We start from the raw sequence: 14,909 nt of genomic DNA, 5'->3' as shown, positions 1-14,909 counted from the left end.
AGTGATGCCCTCGACGTGATGTCCCGCTGCCTGGAGGTGGTCCGGGTCTGGATGGGGAGGAACAGGCTTCGACTCAACCCTGACAAGACTGAGTGGCTGTTCGTGCCGGCATCCCGGGAAATTCTGATTATTCCATCTCTGGCCATGGGGGGTGAGCTATTACCCCCCGTAGATAGGGCTTGCAACTTGGGGGTCCTTCTAGATTCACAGCTCTCTTTGGAAGAGCATATTGGAGCTGTGACGAGGGGGGCCTTTGCCCAGGTTCGCCTGGTGCGCCAGTTGCGGCCCTATCTAGACCGGGATGCCTTGCGTACAGTCACTCATGCGCTCGTGACTTCTCGTCTAGACTACTGTAATGCTCTCTACATGGGGCTGCCCTTGAGGTCCACCCGGAGACTTCAACTGGTGCAGAATGCAGCCGCGCGAGTTGTCTTGGGGGTTTCCCGATACTCCCATGTTACACCTTTGCTCCACGAGCTGCATTGGCTACCGGTTGCTCTCCGGGTGAGGTTCAAGGTGTTAGTGATGACTTACAAAGCCCTTCATGGCATGGGTCCGGATTACCTACGGCAACACCTGCGGCCGGCGTCAACTTCCCTCCGTCCAGTGCGCTCCCACAGAGAGGGCCTCCTCAGGGTGCCTCCGATCAAAGAATGCCGATTGGTGGCCCCCAGGGGGAGAGCGTTCTCTGTGGGCGCGCCAGACCTATGGAACCGCTTACCGGTCGAGCTCCGGATGGCCCCCGACCTTCGCTCCTTCCGGCGCGATCTCAAAACCTTATTTTTTGAACAAGCTGGCCTGGTCTGACGGGATGGGGTTGGGTTTTTTTTATAATTAGTTTTAACTTTTAATATGTATCAATTACTACGGGCATAGTTGTTTAATCACTTTTTAATTTTTGTATCCTGTTTTTTATTATGTATTGCCCTGTTCACCGCCCTGAGTCCTTCAGGAGAAGGGCGGTATACAAATTAAATTATTAAATTATTAAATTATTAAATTAAACATGGCATCATGCGAATACTAAAGTACACATTCCTTTTCTTTCTCCTCTTTCTATTTTGTTCATTAATTCATGCAGTCTTCTTACCTTACAATCTTCTATATGCCATGGTCATTACCAAATGGGCTATATAGCTACTGAGCTCTACCACCCATCTTGGCTTTGAAACTTTCACACAACCTTTTTAGTGAGATGGGATATCAGCCTTAGTTGTCCCCAAGCCGGATGCAGCGCTCCCTGATAAAGGGAAGGAGAGTATCGGTCAGCTCTGAGACATAAAAGCCAAGTACACTGTAAATGCAATAAACCCCTAGTTTTATTTCAAATATGTTCACATTATTCTATTGAAATTGGAATCCTAAGACTACCTTACAGGGCAACTTATTGTTGGCTCATATCTCAAATAGTACACTAAGTTTTCAACATGTTTTCCAACCTTTGTCAATTTTTAAGATATAATTTTGAATGATTAACTTTTCCTAACGCTGTTTTGAAAACTGTGTTCCAGTAACCTGACCTTGAAATAAGGTTATCCGATATCTTGACAAAAAGAGGATGGCTCATTGTTTTCGTCTTCAAGCCCACCACCTGGTAGCCTTAGCTTTAAAATCTAACATTGTCTGGCTTTTTGAATATTTTTAAATTTTGGACTGTTTTCACAATAGTAATTATTCAAAAATTTGTGTGTTGGGAAATGTCTGCTTTTTTCCCCTTCCATGGACAGACCTGACAGTCTACGTTATTTCCTGATTCCAGCAATCTAGTTCAATCCAGCCTCTTCAAATCTGTGATCACTGTAGGCTGTGGATCGCATGACTCATAGGTATCTGGTGAAAACTGAAAAGCGCACTGTCATAGATTTATATTATGTTTAGTTATAAATTCTTAAAAATAAAGATTTGTTGGGAAAATACTACAATTGAAAAATCAGCCTTTCTGATGCTGGAAAAAGCAATCACACATGAATAAGCCCAAGACATCAAAAAAACTACAGGTAATCCTCGATGTACAACAGTTCATTTAGTGACTGTTCAAAGTTACAACAGTCCTGAAAAAAGTGACTTATGATCATTTTTCACACTTGTGACCATTTCAGGATCCCCATGGTCGTGTGATTTGCATTCAGATGCTTGACAGCTGGTTCATATTTATGATGGTTGTGGTGTCCTGGGGTCATGTGATCATCTCTTGCAACCTTCTGACAAGCAAAGTCAATGGGGAAGCCAGATCCACTTAACAACCGTGCTACTAATTTAACATCTGCCTAGAAAGGGTGGAGGTTGCAAGGCTGCTTCTGACCTGAGTTTCCAATGGAGGAGAAGAGCCACGTAGACGTGATCAAACATTTAGGCAGGAAAAGTGAAAGGTACAAGTACAGATTGGGCGAGACCTGGCTCAAAAACAGCAACTGTGAGAGGGACCTTGGAGTCCTAGCAGACGATCACTTAACTATGAGCCAGCAGTGTGCAGCAGCTGCCGCCAAAAAAACTAATACAATCCTGGGTTGTATAAACAGAGGTATAAAATCAAGATCACACAAACTATTAGTACCACTTTATAAAACCCTAGTAAGACCACACCTGGAATACTGCAGCCAATTTTGATCACCATATTACAAAACAGATGTTGAGAGTTTGGAAAAAATCCAGACAAGAGCAACTAAGATGATCAAAGGCCTGGAGACTAAAACATAAGAAGAATGGCTGCAGGACTTGGGTTTGACTAGTAGATAGGTAGATGATAGATAGATAGATAGAGAGAGAGAGAGAGAGAGAGAGAGAGAGATAAACCTTTATTGTCATTTTTTTCCTGTGGGCACAATGGCACACATTAAAAATGAAAATTAGTTGCTTCCTTTCAAAGTGTACACATACATAACACATTTTGAACATACTATATACAACATGTATAGACCTACATCCTTACGTATAAGTAATATATAAATATTATTCACTGTCATCTTGAATACATAACAGAAGGAAAAAGCTTTAGAGTCCACAAGGTCAATACTGTATGGAACAAAGCTGTGACTGAATCTGGATGTTCTGCTTCAGATACCACGGAGCCTCCTCCCAGAAGATAATAAGGAAAACAGATTGTGAAGAGGATGAGTAGTTGACCAGATAATCTTACGGAACCTGTTCAAACAACACTTCTGTGCTATGTCCTGGATGGAAGGGAAGGGAACTGCCAATGATCTTTTCAGCCATCCTCACCACTCTGCACTGCCTTCCCGTCTGCAGCAGTGAGGCTTCCAAACCAGACTGTATTCCAGTATTTGAGGGGCTGCCACAAAGGAGAGGGGAGGGGGCGGTCACGTTATTTACCAAAGCACCAGAGGGCAGGACAAGAAACAGTGGTTGGAAACTGATCAGAGAGAGAGAAGCATACTGGAATTAAGGAGAAACTTCCTGACAGTGAGGACAATTAACCAGTGGAATAGCTTGCCCCCAGAAATCATGGGTGCTCCATCACTGGAGATTTTTAAGAAGAGGTTACTGGGGTGTCAAACGGCCGGCCCAAGGGCCGGATGTGTCAAGGCAAAACCATTGCCGTGCCGTCAATGGAAAAAAAGTTGTGATACGTGGCGCACACGTCACTTGAAGTTGCGAGTTGCGAGTTTGACACTGTCACTTCTCTGAGATGGTATAGGTCAGGGGTAGGCAACCTCGGCTCTTTTATGACTCATGGACTTCAACTCCCAGAATTCCTGAGCCAGCATAGCTGGCTCAGGAATTCTGGGAGTTGAAGTCCATGAGTCATAAAAGAGCCGAGGTTGCATACCCCTGGTATAGGTTCTCCTGCCTGAGCAGGGGGCTGGACTCCAAAATCCTTTCCAGCTCTAATTCTAATTCTGTTCTACAGAAACTTTTCTAGCCGGAGGGCTGAAAGGCTTGGGCAATGAGCAGAAGCGAGACTCTCCTTTTCCGCCTTCCACTGCTATTACGACAAGGAGGAAGGTCAACCGCCACCCTTATAAGAGTCACCGACCGAGGACTGAGGCTCGTTTCTCCCACGCAGACTCCATCATGCCTGGCTCCGCGGGCCTCTTCCCCTTCTCAGGGCTGCCGCTGCCTCAGAGTCTGCTCGCTTGGACTTGCACCGGCGCCGCTCTCTTCTGCGGGGTGGCGGCGGCCTGGCGTTGGCAGCGGGGTCGCCGAAGCCACCGCCCGCGGCTGAAACAGGTGGGAACGGTGGCTGGTCTCTTCATCTACCCGGTCAAATCCTGCCGAGGGGTGGCTGTGAAGCGAGCCGAGATGACCAGGCTGGGCCTTGGGAGCGAGAAGCTGCGGGACCGGTAAGCAGGCCGCGGAAGAGCGGGCACCTTCGAGGAGCGGATTCGCTCCCGCGGCTCCGACTGCCTTGCTCTTTGGTACCTTTCCAAGGGACCGCTTCTTTCAGGGTTGTTGTTTGGGACTGTAGTTCATCAACTCCCGATCCCGCTAAGTTGTCCTCGTAGGAATCTCTAGGTCAGCGTTTCCCAACCTTAGGAACTTGAAGATGCGTGGACTTTCAACTCCCAGAATTCCCCAGCCAGCATAGCTGGCTGGGGAATTCTGGGAGTTGAAGTCCACGCATCTTCAAGTTCCTAAAGGTTGGGAAACGCTGCTCTAGGTAACGTCGGAGGGATTGTTCTGAACGGCTTGCTTGTTTTTAACCACCTCGATGAGAACGGCGTTGGGTAATCGAAGTACTCAGTAACACCCACCGTCCCATTTCCCAGTTATCAAGTTCAATCCTTCGTAAGTGATTGCCACTGCTCCAAGGAAGGGAAGGAGAGGATCTAGTGTTGTTGTTTTTTAAAGCGAACTAAGCGAACTATTAGGAAAGTTTCTTGCTAGCCCGGGAATACTGTATGGAAGGATAGCCTAACAGTGTTTTTCAAACCTGGTAATTTTATGGGTGGACTTCAACTCCCAGAGTCAGAATTTTGGGGGTTGAAGTCCACCCAGCTTAAAGTTGGGCAAAATAAAAATAAATAGTAAACAAAGAAAAGAAAATTGTGCTAGGAAATGGATATTTGGAAGAGAGGGCAGGGAAGAGCAACAAAGATGATTAGGGGGCTGGAGGATAAAACATATGAAGAACGGTTGTAGGAATTGCAGGGGTGACATGATAGCAGTCTTCCAATATTTGCGGGGCTGCCACAAAGAAAGGGGTGTGTGTGTCAAATTATTCTCCAAAGCTCCAAAAGAGCAGGACAAGAAACAATGGATGGAAACTAATCAAGGAGACAAGCAACCTAGAACTAAGGAGAAATTTCCTGACAGCAAGAACAATCAACCAGCGGAACAGTTTGCCACCAGAAGTTGTGGGTACTCCATCATTGGAGGCCTTTAAGAAGAAACTGGACAGCCACCTGTCTGGAATGGTCTAGGCCTGGGGTCTCCTGCTTGAGCAGGGTGTTGCACTAGAAGACCTTCAAGGTCCCTTCTACCTTTGAATCTAGGATTCTATTATAATCAGTAGAACAAATTGCCACCAGAAGTTGTGGGTGCTTCATCACTGGAGGTTTTTAGGAAGAGACTGGACAGCCATCTGTCTGAAACAGTATACGCTTTCCTGCTTGAGCAGAGGGTTGGACTAGAACACCTCAAAGATCCCTTCCAACTCTGTCATTCTGTTACTCTGATTGCTGCTGTAAGGATCTTTACAATACAATTGAAAGCACTCTCTTACTTTCTTGCCCCTGTTTTCTAGAGGGATGCCTTACTCCTCTTCAGAAGGAATCCCTAACTGCATTGGCTAGTAGGAAATCTCTCCTTCCTTTCAATAGGAAGAGTTCTTGCTTGCCTATCATTTCTCTTAATAATATTATGCTGCCTTGGTTGTTATGGAAATGCTAGCTGTAAAACCCAAGAAAGAGAATATATCTTTTACCGTGCCTTTTGTGTGTAGAATTAGATTACGTAAATAGCAAAAGCATTGCTTCAGGAATTTCCCCCAACCCTTTTACAAGCAGTGACCACTGGAAATATTTGCATTTTCTTCCTTATAGTTAAGTAATTATTCTCCCTCTGTTTTAGTGTCTTCCTGGTGCATTTCTGTTTTCATGCACTGGAAAGCACAGGATGGGCTGCATATGCCCTGGTTAGAGTGATGTGGCTAGCTTTGAATGAAACAGCATTTTTACCCATTGACCAATTGCCTCTCTTGGAAGTTCCCTTGGAATTTTTCCCCCCCCTACACACGACTTCTACTGTATTTGTTTTTTAAACAGTTTTTTTTAGCCAACTTTTCCCACCGTACCACATTTGCTGTTATTTGGTTCAGTTTATGGATAGTTGATAGATAGAAGAAGAGTCATAGAATTTACAAAATTCCACTCTAATATTCCACTGGATTAGAAAGAGTTCATTATATTGAGAAAAACACGTTGCCAAATCCAAGCCAACCCAACCTTCCTGGGGGAAAAAATGATAAAATTGCCTGAGGCCATGGTCTCTAGTCTTCCCCCCCCCCCCACTGTATGTAGTAGTGTATCATTAGCAAGGTTTGCAATAGATTTCTTGTTTTAATTCTTTGTCTAGAGCAGTGTTGCTCAATCTCGGCCACTTTAATATGTGTGGACTTTCTGAATTCCCCAGTCGAGTCCAGTATGCTATTGAGTCTTGTTGATTTTACAAGCTGCAGCGTACTTTTGTTGCTTATTAGTTTCACATATAGGTGTTTTTAAATAATACATGCTCTTTCTTATGTAGATTTTGGACCGTGATAAAAGAAAATGGAGAAATGATATCTGCTAAGAACATTCCTCGCATGGTTTTAATTAGTGCATCTTATGAAGATGACTATTTAATCCTGAATGCCCCAGAAATGAAGACACTGCGAATTCCTGTTGAACTTCCACAGACAAATTCAATCTGGAATTGCACGTATTAAAAGTTTTAATTTTTCTTGCTTCCTGATTAACAAATTTTTCAATTTTATTCTGATATTCTTTCCATTTATTTGTTTCCATTTATTTCCACAGTCACTCAGACTTTGTATGGAGCATAATAAGCAAAAATGGGGTGGGTGGGTGAAATGTAGTCTCCACACTCTGGGGTCTTGTTACCACCATCACCCATTCAAATTCAGTTGTCCCTCACTGCCCTTTCATTTAGAAGGTCTGAAAGATTTTGGGGCCGATAGTATGATTGTGGGGCAAGCATCATTTTTATTTTGTGTTATTAGAATATTTGGGATGTAGGCTTTGGTAGCTTTGCTTTATCCCTCCAGAGCCTATAGTTTTGTTGTAATCTACTGAATAATAGAGGTACAGTAGTCCAGTATTGTGTAGTGGAAGTGGAAGGCGGATTAGGAGATAGATGTAACTCTTAAAGTTAACACTTAAAAATCTCTTTCCTCAAAACCCCACACCACTCAAACTCAGAAAGGGCACCCAATCCCACATGCTTGCTGACATCATTTTGTTATTACTTGCTCACTGCAGCCCTCATTAATCTTTAAACACCATCTTCCAGCTACTACTGATTGTAGATTCATAATGAAAAAAATGCCAAGAAAAGTACAAAAGGAATAAACTATATTTCAATATTATACAAAATACATTACATTTTATATTAAATGTAGTTCAGCAAGCTATAAAATTCTGCAATTATCATGATTAATAATTTATACTAATCATTAATAATTTATAAACTTCATTGAATTTTATTCTTTATTACATCAATGTATTTGATAAGAGATTTCTGCCATTAACGGATTCACTGCTAAATACCTGTGGTAAATGCTTTTGAAATATCCCTTTGTCTTTGCTAATTTTCCAATTTTTTTTATTTTTATTCATGCATGTTAGTTTCCACATTCTCCATATCCCAATATTTTGAAGAGTTTGTGTTACCTTATAAACACCCCATTAACACTGTCTTCTGTTTCTCAGTGCTATTTATTTTGGTATGATAGGAAGATATTCAGAGTTAAAATAATTATTTCTATCTCGGACTTTTATTAATACTCATGAATGCTATTTTTCTCAGTAAATGTCTTTATACTTTTACTGGATCCTAATCTGAATGTGGCTTTCTTTCTATCCTTTTTCCTGTCAATTTAGGTAGCTATTAAATTAAATTAAAATTCCAGTGGTGTTACATTTGTGGAGCAATTTTAGATGTTCATGGGTGGTATGGTAGTTAAGCTGCTTTATATGCAAACAGAACACAGAAAGGCAAAGCATGGAAGACCGTGAAATACTGAAACATTAGTAACTGTATTGAATGTCAAGCTTCCAAGCAATTGCAGAAATGTTTCTTATGGTCTATTAGACGATTTGGACTCCAAACTCAAGGCAGGGACTGCGGAGATGAAGCAGCCGAATGGATCACTACTTTCCTGAACATACAGCCTTATCGTTTGGTCCATTATGAAACAAATATGGTCTCAAGGAAGCCAAGTGATTTATTGCCTGCTTTTCTACCAAAAGATGAGGTCAGAATACAGTTTCCCTCAAAAATATATTTTTAATAATTGCATTAGTTTTAAACTCCGTAAGTTTCTGTTTCAAAGAATACTTCTATAGTAATGGCTGAAATGCCTCAGCTCTTCTTCCTCCTGAAATTCAAGGTTGCTAACTGTACTTACATACAAGCTTCTGTGAGACAGATTGGATTGAGATTGGATGGCTCAAAGTCATCCAATAATTTTCTGAGACTGCTGGCTGAGGAATTCTGGGAGTTGAAGTCCACAAGTCATAAAAGGGGCAAGTTTGAAAGACCCCTGTTATATAGTATGCTTAGAATTATGTTCCATTGAAATTAGTATTTTATATTTAGCTAAATGTATTAAAATTATTAAATAGCATGGAGGTTTCAGTGTATTTTGCCAACTTCCCGGAAAAGTATGACTGTGTGCTGTGACTTCCAGAATGTTTGCTCTGGGATCAGAATAAATCAAATAATCATTTTATATAGACCTCTTTATTTATGGTAATACAAAAATATGTATAATTCAATCAGAGAAAAAGTTATGTTTGCAGAATTTGTACCATCTTTGTGCCAAAAATGTAATCAAGGAACAGAAATGGAGCCAAGATTGCTCCTCTTCATTGTCCCTGTTTGTTGAGGCTTCTTAATAAATGCTATATATCTTTTAACTATTTTCTTCTGCACATATAGAATAACTCAGGAATTAATTCACTGAATTATCATGCATGTTACTAACAGAATAGATTCTTATGTATTTAAGTTTTTAATAAGGTTTAAGTGATTAGTTAAGCATTGAATGTATAAAGATAAGCCACAGAAATGATTCATATTATATTTAGTAATTGGAAGAAAATGTCTTGTTTTAATATAAAATTAAAATCCACTGAGATTTCATTATAAAGTTGCAAGGTCTTAAGGAACTTATCTTATCCTCACATTATTCCATACTGAGCAACAGCCAAAATATAGGGTTTTTTAAAGATATGTCCTAGTGGACAATCACTTAAATATGAGCCAGCAGTGTGCTGCAGCTGCTAAAAAAGCCAACACAGTGCTAGGCTGTATTAACAGAGGGATAGAATCAAGATCACGTGAAGTACTAATACCACTTTACAATGCCTTGGTATTGGAATACTGCATCCAGCTTTGGTCACCACAATGTAAAAAGATGTCGAGACTCTAGAAAGAGTACAGAGAAGAGCAACAAAGATGATTGGGGGACTGGAGGCTAAAACATATAGGGAACGGTTGCTGGAATTGGGTATGTGTAGTTTAATGAAGAGAAGGGTGAGGGGTGACATGATAGCAGTGTTCCAATATCTCAGGGGCTGCCACAAAGAAGAGGGAGTCAAGCTATTCTCCAAAGCACCTGAAAGCAGGACAAGAAGCAACAGATGGAAACTAGTCAAGGAGAGAAGCAACCTGGAACTAAGGAGAAACTTCCTGGCAGTTAGAACAACTAACCAGTGGAACAACCTGCCTCCAGAAGTGGTGAATGCTCCAACACAGGAAGTTTTTAAGAAGAGACTGGACAGCCATTTGTCTGAAGTGGTATAGGGTTTCCTGCCTGAGCAGGGGGTTGGACTAGATGACCTCCAAGGTCCCTTCCAACTTATTATTATTATTATTATTATTATTATTATTATTATTATTATTATTATTATTATTATTATTATTATTATTATTCCTTTAATTTATGATGATAAACATGTTTGACTAATTCAGCCAGGAAGACTAGATAGCAGAGGGATTATTTTCATGGTGAAGAATGATTAAAGAACTGGTATGAATTGCAACACTGAAAGCAAAAGAAAAAAAAGCCATTTCACATCCTATTGATTTTAAGTTCATAATTTTCACTTCTACTTTAATTTACGTACACCTATAATTGATAACCATGATTAAAAATATATTTAGTTTTTTCTCTTTGCACCTTTTTTTAACTTCTAATAATAAAAATAGTATGTTACAAATAAATAAATGTCACTTTATGAGATTTGACTTCATATGTGTTACAAGCTATAATTTTATGATATAACATTTTGTGTGAAATCTACCAATTAGGATTACAGTATTCAACCAATCATAATTAAATAAATCATGGCTTAAACTATTAATGTTCACAATAAAAATTATGAAGTAGAGATTTCATATTTTAATTAAAAGCATTTTCTGAAATTAAAGTGTAGTTTTATCAAATTGCAGTTTGTTTTTTTGCTTTTTAATCCTATTTATATCCCGCCCTTCTCCGAAGACTCAGGGCGGCTTACAATTTAAAGCACAAATCAATGTGCTTAGCAGTAGCCTTCATTCTATGTATATGCCTGCTTATTAGGGCTTTCGGGGGCCCCCAAGCGGCATTATTACAAAGTCAGCTTATTGCCCCCAACAATCTGGGTCCTCTTTGGAATGAAATAGTTACAAGTGAAGATTGGATTTTGTTCTGTCACCCAATGGTGGCACTTTGAGACAAATCCCAATCTTTATGATTTTCAATGATAGACTTTTTTGTATTTATTTTTAAAGATTGCCTATGCTGAAGGCAGTCCAATATTGTTGCTTTCTGAAGCTTCCTTGAATGATCTAAATACAAGATTAGAAAAGAAGGCTTCAATGACTATCTTCCGACCAAATATTGTTGTTAAAGATTGTAGCCCTTATGAAGAAGTAAGTATTATTGTTTTATTCTATTTATTTGTATCCCATCTTTATTATTTTTATAAACAAAGCAGTGAACATATGCAATACACTTCCTCCTCCTATTTTATTGACAACAAATCTGCAAAGTGGGTTTTGTTGACAGAAAATGACTGGCCCCAAATCCCCCACCGGCTTTCATGGCTAAGGCAGGATTTGAACTCACAGTCTCCTGCTTTCAAGCCTGGTGTCTTAACTACTAGATCAGACTGGCTCTTACAGGTCTATCTTGTTTGAATTGCTACTTTTCTCCATCTCTAATTTATGTTATTGTAGATATGCCTCAAAAGAGTTGTATTGAGATGTTAAACTTAATCAATAGCTTTTTAAATATGGTCTTATGAATATATTGGTTTAAAAAGAAAACTGCAGAAATGTTGCTCTATAACTGACATCTATTATTGGAATATAGTTAAACAATGCAATTGCAAAGTATCTAATGGGACTCAATTTCTTTGATATAGGATTCTTGGGTTGATATATTAATTGGAACTGTTAAGTTGAAAGGAAAAATGTCTTGTCCAAGGTAAGAGAGTTTAGAGTTGGTATTTTGATCTCATGATCTTGCACAAAATGAGTAATTCCATTTTTAAAGACATTCCTATTATGAAATTAAAATGTAACAACATCTATGTCCATAGGTGCATTTTCACAGCAGTGGATCCGGATACTGGGATCCTGGGTGAAAAGGAAATCCTAAAAGCCCTGAAAAGGTAGCATATAATGTATATGAATGCTCCTTCTTTAGATGTCTGGATGTCTCTGTACCAGTTCATAAAGTAGCAATTTACAAACAGAAATCAGCACCACATATATGATAAGGAACATTCTTATTGTTTTAACATCTTCAAATACCTTAGCACTTTAAGCTCTTTCCAATAAATCTTTTATAGCTCATACATACAATGTTAGGCAGACAGATTCACATGGTACACATTTAAATCGGTTAATTTGTCAAGATCCAGCTTTTCATAAATTGATTAAATTAGTTTTTTCAAAGCAGTTCCCCATTTACTATAATTTGAAATACTTTCTAGTTTCTTCTATTAACTGAAACCACTTAATATTTTTTTCTTCATTTCCATTACTAGTTCCATGTCTTCTTCTCTTTCTGATTTTGAAGCAGGGCTTCTGCATCTATTAGACTTACAATTCTGAAATAGCTGAGCAGGCAGTTAAACCTTCAATATTTCTAATAATTTATACAAAATTGTAAATCCAGTTTTACCCTACAGAAATTAACTAACTGCTTCAGATTGCTCTCTGTCTGGCTCTGTGCATGTCCCTAACTTAATTCCATATTATATGGCTGTGACATTAATGTCTCTGTAAACCATGATAATTCTAGGTTACATGAAAACATTCCATTCTAATAGATGATTGTTCTATCATAATCACTGTTGATAAATATCCATTATCTCCAGTGCTGCAGAATTGACGTTGACTATTCATTTATATCCTGGAATGTATAGCATCTATTTTATTCAAAAATAATTTCTAATGCTGTTTTTCCATTTAATTTATTTTCAGTTATCGCAAGTGTGATCCTTCTGAAGAACATGACTTTAAGTCTAATCCTCCTTTTGGATGGCTATATGGAATTGAGGAAATGGGAATACTTGAAGTTGGGGATCCTGTGTACAAGATAATCTCATGATGGGAGGCACCTGTGGAGTGTAATTTCTCTGCATATGGATTCTCTATTCATTTTTTAAGATCTTTTTTTCTTCCTTGTAAATTGGATACTTATTTATTGCAGGCAGTTGCATGTTGTCACTAAGGGTCATCTCCAGCTTAATGGTAAATTATCACTGTCATGACTGAGAATATACATCATCACATCATCTTCACAGCTGAAACATACAGTTATGTCCCTTTATTGCTTCAAGAAAAGTTTGAATGAAGGGAAAACTGGATGAATAACAAGTAATAGTTAGAATCTTTTCCAATCAGTATTCTTAATGCAATAAGGGTGAGGCCATGTCTTGCTGACTGCAGAATATTGAGGTTGTGATAATGAAAGTAAAACTTTCCATATTAGAATACGGTGCTGTTTTTAGAAACATGGATGAAACAGATATATATCTATTTCTGGGATATGCTTGGGTTTACTTATTTCCTGAAAAGGCTAAATATGAACATAATGAAAGTATGTGGCATTTTACTGTACTGTATAGCCAAGAAAAGTGAAAATCCTCTTCAGCATGCTTGGCTCACTTATTGCTAAATTTACAAATGACTGACCATTTGTAAAAGCAATTGTATAGTTGTTGAGCTACCTAGAATTATCAACACCTATAAATTTGAAAAGTAAATTCTTTACTGGAGGAATTTCCATAAATCTGAAATGATTTACATCTGATTTTTATTTTAAATCTGAAAACCCGGGTATTTTAACAGGTGTGTGTAGACTTTATATATCCACTGTACTTCTATGTGCCATATGATTAAATTTGTAGCTGTAAAGGCTATCTTATGGGAATATTACAAACAGTGCTATATAGATCAAACTTTATTGCATTTCATTTTTTAAAGGTACATTACATTTTTTCCCAGAAAGCTAGACACAGAAAAATAAAAAATTAACTAATTAATCCCTGTAAATTAACTACCATACTAATTGATAAAAATATGGCCATGGGGACTTCCTGTTCCGGTGCTCAGCGAGCTGGCTGGAGGCTTTGATCCTCCGGCTGAAATTTCTTTTTGTTGGGGACCCTAAGGGACCAGAATCCACCCTGGAGGGGTGGACTGAAGGAAGGAAATTCCAGGGATCTAGGAGAGACGGCAATCTCTCCGAACAACCCAGGAGAACCCTCCCAAAAACCAACAGAAGAAAAGGCTGGCTAACGTCGTGTCCAGTCATAGCTGAAATACCAACAGGGGTCAAAGCGATTGAATAAGCGAATAACAAACAGCATGCTTGAATCTGGGTAAGAATATCGATTGTCTTTATTCTACTTACGTTTCCTGAAGAAGAAATCCCCAAAGTTAAAATCTCCGAAGAGATTTTGTTCGGGCGGCCCCTTCCTTATTCTTCTGGAGAAGGAACAAACAAAGGAACAAACAGAAAGACATGATAAATAAGTAAATGCTGACACCTGCTGGTGGATGAGGATCTCTTTTTTCCCCTTTTCTCTGAATTTTCAAGCTTTTAAACTGCACCTGTGTAAACAATAACATGGCTGAAGCAATGAGTACGTTACAAAAAGAAATATGTGATGAGCAACAACAACATCAAAGGACAATGACTTTAAACTATACAGAGATGCAGAATAATTTTGAGAAGATGAATCAACTTATTCTCAACTTAATTTCACTTCAAGAAATTTCTGAAAACATAGAAGGATCAAAATGCTTACTTTGCAAAAGATATATAACATGCAGCAAAGCTTCCAAAGAACAATGACCTTAAACTACAAGACAACGCAGAAGAACCTTGAGAGTATGAACCAAGTTACTTTCAACTTCATCTCAAAAATTTCTTCAGAAGACAGCAGAGATGATTAAATGCAACCCTGAGAAAAGAAACTGGAGGATGGAACTATATAAAATAAAAAACCATGATTTAATTCAAAAGGGAAATATTTTAATATGCTTAAACAATCTGGAATATAGGAGAAAGAAGACACACATATTTGAATTTGGCTGAATAATGGGAAAATCTTGAAATATGTTACTTTTAGAGGGACTTTTTCTTTTCTTTCTTTCCCTTTTGCTTTTTTGTTTTATTCTTTCATGTTGGAACGATTTGAACAGGAATAAAATATAAAAGATATGTT

At 38.9% G+C, this 14,909-nt stretch overlaps 1 protein-coding gene across 1 annotated transcript; it reads left to right on the top strand.

Annotated features, from left to right (window-relative positions):
* Nucleotides 1–4,032: 4,032 nt before the first annotated feature.
* Nucleotides 4,033–12,784, top strand: LOC310649302 (mitochondrial amidoxime reducing component 2-like; the record flags this gene model as incomplete). Its single annotated transcript, XM_083377631.1, has 7 exons — nt 4,033–4,301; nt 6,706–6,879; nt 8,272–8,434; nt 10,957–11,097; nt 11,592–11,653; nt 11,769–11,840; nt 12,658–12,784. The coding sequence occupies 7 exons, from the start codon at nt 4,033–4,035 to the stop codon at nt 12,782–12,784; spliced, it is 1,008 nt and encodes a 335-aa protein (XP_083233757.1).
* Between the last annotated feature and the right edge of the window lie 2,125 nt (nt 12,785–14,909).

Source organism: Vipera ursinii (assembly GCF_947247035.1).
Source record: "Vipera ursinii genome assembly, chromosome: 1".
In the NCBI taxonomy this organism is placed as follows: Eukaryota; Metazoa; Chordata; class Lepidosauria; order Squamata; family Viperidae; genus Vipera; species Vipera ursinii.
The sequence above is the reverse complement of the archived record's forward strand: the minus strand, read 5'-3'. Positions and strand labels throughout refer to the sequence as shown.